Source organism: Trypanosoma theileri, assembly GCF_002087225.1.
Source record: "Trypanosoma theileri isolate Edinburgh chromosome Unknown TM35_Tth_39_V1, whole genome shotgun sequence".
Lineage (NCBI taxonomy): Eukaryota > Euglenozoa > Kinetoplastea > Trypanosomatida > Trypanosomatidae > Trypanosoma > Trypanosoma theileri.
In genome coordinates this window covers 196,593-202,250 of record NW_021639881.1, presented here as the reverse complement: position 1 = coordinate 202,250, position 5,658 = coordinate 196,593, and the positions used below count along the sequence as shown (strand labels likewise).

The 5,658-nt window shown below is 35.1% G+C and overlaps 2 protein-coding genes across 2 annotated transcripts; both read right to left on the bottom strand.

Annotated features, from left to right (window-relative positions):
• Positions 1 to 482: 482 nt before the first annotated feature.
• On the bottom strand, positions 483 to 3,029 carry TM35_000391720 (UDP-GlcNAc:polypeptide N-acetylglucosaminyltransferase; the record flags this gene model as incomplete). The annotated part of the gene is made up of 1 exon (XM_029029688.1): positions 483 to 3,029. The coding sequence occupies one exon, from the start codon at positions 3,027 to 3,029 to the stop codon at positions 483 to 485; it is 2,547 nt and encodes an 848-aa protein (XP_028879064.1).
• Positions 3,030 to 3,545: 516 nt separating this feature from the next.
• Positions 3,546 to 5,504, bottom strand: TM35_000391710 (uncharacterized protein; the record flags this gene model as incomplete). The annotated part of the gene is made up of 1 exon (XM_029029687.1): positions 3,546 to 5,504. The coding sequence occupies one exon, from the start codon at positions 5,502 to 5,504 to the stop codon at positions 3,546 to 3,548; it is 1,959 nt and encodes a 652-aa protein (XP_028879063.1).
• Positions 5,505 to 5,658: the final 154 nt, after the last annotated feature.

The following is a 5,658-nucleotide window of genomic DNA, read 5'->3' as shown; positions in this document are numbered from 1 at the left end:
TACACAAAAAAAAAAAAAAAAAACACATAAACAATGAAAAGATTCCCATCTACAAAGAAAGGGAATAAAATAGAGAGAAAGAGTGGAAAACAAAAAAGAAAGAAATTGAAAAAAAAAGAGAAAGGAAGAGGGAATTCATATTCTAAAGAGGGTCAAACACCTTTTTTTTTTTCCCCCCTCCTCTCACTAATAAACAAAAATGTATTTGAACTGTCTCCCTCTCTCTCTACATTTGCAAAGTTAAAAAGCCATACACAGACACTGGACACGGAAATGTATTTCCATCCAAACCAACCGAGAAAAAAGAAATAATACCAACAATACTAATCATAATAATAATAATAATAATAATAATAATAATCATAATAATAATTAAACATAAAAGAACAACAACACACACACACATACACATACATATACATTCCATTCTATATATATATATATATATATATATAAGGATTGACCTTCCCTCTTATCTCCTTTTAATTCCCACACCAACGACCATCTAATGTATAGTGTATGGGATCCACACCCGCAAAGGAATACCACTCCTCCACCGATCGTGCCCTTCCAACACCGTACCGATCCGCATCCATCACAACAACAGGCAGTTGTGTATTGCGTGGAATACGGAGAACATCCACACCTTTTACACGTGCTCGTAAAAAGTATTGAATACGTTTTCGGGATTGTCCCTGCACGGCTGTCCATCGTGGGGCCTCAAACCATACTTTTGGTTGACCCACACGTGTATAGAAGTGAGAACATATTCCTCGCAGTGGAGAGTGAATATCATATCCATGCGTCCATAAACGAACAGCATACATGACTTCTTCTCCATCAAAGATATAAGGAAGATGGGGATCAAATGGTACCTCACGCATAATAGTGGCATTTGCAAAGAGAAATCCACCTGCTGCCCATGGTTGTAGTAAAGGACGAGGAATACTTTCATTTAAATGAAGTTCCTCTATTTTATAAGGCTCTGCATATTGATTATTACGATTAAATTCTTCAGGGTTATTTGTAACGATCCCATTTAATCGAATATATCCAGCTGTATCAAGAAATTGAGCCTTACACAAATATGCCGTCGTTTCACGTTCAAATTTAAATTTATCCCCTTCACTCTCTATATAACTTTCTGGATAATGAGAAAGTACTAATTTTGGGTGTTGTTGAAGAACATACATGGCAATAATACGAATATCCCATCCATACACAAATCGATTATGAGAGTCTAATACCAGTGTGTAATCCTCACCTCGGTATAAGAGCATAGAGATATAACGACCATACGTTGGACCAAATGCTGCAGAAGATCGTACATGTCGAATACGAATATTGTCTATTGGGAAACAAATAGCACCACCGTAGCGATGGTCATTACTATTAATATCAATATTATTATTATTATTATTATTATTATTATTATTATTATTATTATTATTATTATTATTATTATTATTATTATTATTATTATTATTATTATTATTATTAAAAGTAATACCCTCTCCTACTCCTGTCATTGTGTTAGTTGTTGTTGATAACGATGATGAGGGAGCAGACATGCAGGATCGTGGTAATAATACATCATATGAAAGACAACTGAGATCACTCTCATGATTTTGTTCTGCTATTCCAAAATAAACACGAAACATATTTCCAGATCGTATAAACATATTTTCAATAGATGGCCAACACTCTTTATCGCGAAAACTCGCAAGATTCACAAATAATGTACCGGTAAATACCGGTGCCTCTGGTGATGTAGTTAATAATGATGATGCTATTGGTGATAATTCAAGTGTTTTCTTCCATGCGTTTTTCATGGATGTTAAGTATTCTTGACTTGGAGGTTCAGGAGGTTTAAAAGGTGTAATGTTGATGATTTCTTCATTATCTTCAAAGTAATCATACGCCATTGCGTTAACCCATGAGGCCGTCATATCTGCTGTTTCTACTGAAAAACGTCGCATTCGATGAAAACGACGTAATGGATAATAATAACGACCTGTATAAACAGAAGCAGCCTTTGAACGTATATGATGCCAACATTGTTTTCGTTTTTCTTCATTTTCCTCATTCTTGTTATCCGTGTTAATGATTTCTTCTATTTTTCCTTCTTCACCAGGAGTCCATGGAGAAGAAAACTCCTTCTTTTTCTTCTTTTTATCATTATCATCATCATCTTCGTTGGTGTCAAAATAACGACGAAGTTGTAAATAGAGAATATCATCAAATGGTTCCAATGCCTCTTTCTCTCTTGTTAATTGTGTTTTATTTTCATAACTTTCTGTTTTTTCCATTCGCCAAAAGTTTTTTGCGAGAAATACGGCGGCCTTTTCTAATCCATTCATTGGATCCTTTTCCATCACTCGTGCCATTATCTTTTCAAGTGCGGCTAACACTTCTGGAAGACTTTGTTGAGGGGCAGCTGTAAATCGAGGAATTACTGCGGCTAAAGGTTCATCTATTGGAGCCACATCGATTCGTTTTTCCGTTTTACCGGCATCTTCTTCTCGTTGACGATCTTCTGCCATTCGTTTATATCGTAATAAATACTCACGAAGGGCCCGCACGTGATATTCTTCTTTTGTTCGTGAGGCTGTTTCATAAAGACGCCAAATATCCATAAGAGCATCCTTATCAATACTCTTTACTGACGATGATGCTTTTTTGGGTACAATGATTTCTTCTTGTTTACTAATAAGCAGCCAGGAACACATACCAATAAGGAATATACATAACAGAAGAAGAATAACAATAACGGTAAAAAGAGTACAAATAACATTTTGATCATCTGTGTAAAAATCACGTATTCTACTGCATATATTCCTATTATTCCATCCATGATCTCTACCTCTCCATCTCATATTTTTGTTATGATCACGTACATGAGGTATTCTAGTTACGGATGGTGTTGCTGTTGTGATTCCATGTGCTTGTTGTTCATGTTCAGACACAAATACATCAGTACTTCGACGGTATATTACCTGAGGAGGCACCGCAACACTCTCAAGCGGCATTACGATGCTAAATTAATATGTGAAATAGTGAAAAGGAACCGAATATATATATATATATATATATATATATATATATATATATATATATATTGAGAGAAAAAGAAAGAAAGAGAAACCGGGAGAAAAAGAGAAAAGATGGGAAAAGTATACATTACTTGGGCAGGGATTAAATAAATAAGAATTAACAAAATATAAAAAAAGGTAGAACATTTGAAATAACTTTATTAAACACACTCACAAAGAGTGAGAAGAGAGAAAAATAAAAGGATAATACGTATTTCAAAGATCAAAAAAATATATACCCACAACACTACTTCAAGATTATGGAAAGAAAAAAAAAGAAATGTAGGGGGCAAACAAAAAAAACAAACAAACGAAATGTTTGACACTAGTCAATACTAGCTGTCAAGATCAACTGACGTATGTGAGAAACAGAGAATCTCTGTTTATATATATATATATATATATATATATATACTGAAATATAATATCATCCACACTTTTTCTTCTTCTTGTTTATCCCCGCACAAGCAAAGATCGATGTTGTAATCCCCGCATACGCATACTAGACTCTAATGATCGCCGCAGTCCTTCATGTTCAATTCCCGTCAAATCCAACGCCCGGAGTACACGTGCGGCATCATCTTCACGTAATCGCTCTCCCAACATTCCCGCACGAGCCCCAAGGTGTAGAAAGAAATTCCCCTCTTGTCGTTTTCCTTGAGTTTGTGAAAGTGTAGAGTTTGTATGAGAAATAGGATGTTGACTTAAATCCCCATGATATTTAAGTGTCGCGTAGGCCAACATCACACAACTGAGTTGATGACCAGAGAGTTCATCTACACACATTGCACACATAGGAGCGGCCTGCACGAGAACCTCAAGGGCTTCCATTGTAGTGATTTCGTAAAATACAATCGCTCTACAGAGAGTCGCCAAGTCATTAACTCGAAATGGTGTTGATGTTGATAATGATGATGATATTTCCTTCTCAGAAGAAGAAGAAGAAGAATGACGAGGAGGTGAAAAGGCTAACAATACACTTTGTGTATATTCTTTTCCAACACCAAAAGGAATACGCAAAGCACTAATCGGTGGAGATGATGAAGAGGATCTTGTAAACGACATTCCACCTTTTTCGCCTGCAAGTAAAGGGGATTCACTACAGCGTAGACACCATGCAATCACACGAACAGCACGAAAAGGTCCAATCTCATGTAAGAAGGGAAATGACTCTGATAAGCCATCACAACCACTATTATTATTATTATTATTATTATTATTATTATTATTATTATTATTATACAATCGCCGCACACAAAACTCTTCAAGAGATACTGAAGAGACATCCGAAGAAGAAGAAGAAGAAATAGCAATATTTCCATCAAATACTTCTACCGTCTCTGATGATGGTAAAGAAAGCATAACTCGCAGTAAATTATAATAATGTATACCCATAAAAGGTTCCTTCTTCGGAGTAGAAGAAGAAGTATTATTATTATCACCTTTAAGGAATAATGCCCGTACGGCTTGTCGGACAATATATCCATGTGCAGTAATGTTTGGTTGTTGAGCTAGGAATACGATATGAGCAATACGATCAAGAAATTCCAATATTTCTTTATTAGAAAGTAAAATAAAATGTGCTGTCGTTAATCGACTCGTTGTATCACGAAGTTGATGTAAACGTTCAAAACGTACCGCCTCTGATAATAAAGATCCTTGTTTCTCTTGATGTAATGAATTTAAACGATTACTTTTCTTTATAGAGTTAGAAGGTACACTTCCCTGAAGAGCTGTAAGAATATCATCAAGTATAAGTAATGCCCGTTGATATTCCTCCCTTAATTGTTGCTGCTTTACTGTATGTGTATAGTTTGAAACTCGACGTTGAAGCCGTTGAAGATCTCGCTGACCTCGCCTTAAAGGGTTTAGTTCTCGTTGTTGTTGTTGTTGTTGAGATTGTTGAGATCTATCACTATTATCACTATTATCATCATTGTCTCCTTTTTCTCCTTTTTCTTTTTCTTCTTTTCGACTTTTTCCTCTTTTTATAGTTGTGGTATCTTCAGATAAACTACTCTTGGTTGGGCGTACTTCAATCGTTTCTAATAAGTGTCGTTTAGGGGCAATATTCTCTTCTTTTTCCTCCACAAATCCAAAGGCATTTGATGAAACTGCAGAGAAATTGATAAATCTGGAGGATTCTGTTCCTACAAAATCCGCATTTTTATGATGAATATATTCTTGAAAGGCATTTCGACGTTGGGCGGCTATTGGATCTCTATTAATACGATATGAACCCCATACTTTTTCTTCTTTCTTCATTATCTTCTTCTTTTTATCTTTTCCTTGTTGTTGTTGTTGTTGTTGATGAGAGAAGTATACATGTTGAGTGTATAGACTGCTGTAGATACCGGGAGGTAAACACCGTTGTGGCCCGGAGGAGAAATCAAATAATGTACGTCGCCACATCACTCATAAGAATAAGAGAAAGTGAAAATATGTTTGTATGTGTGTATATATGTTTCTCCTAAATAATAATAAAAAAAAAATCAAAAAAAGACAACAACACTACTCCCAGAAAAAGATTTAATAATGAAAAATAATAATAATAATAATAATAATA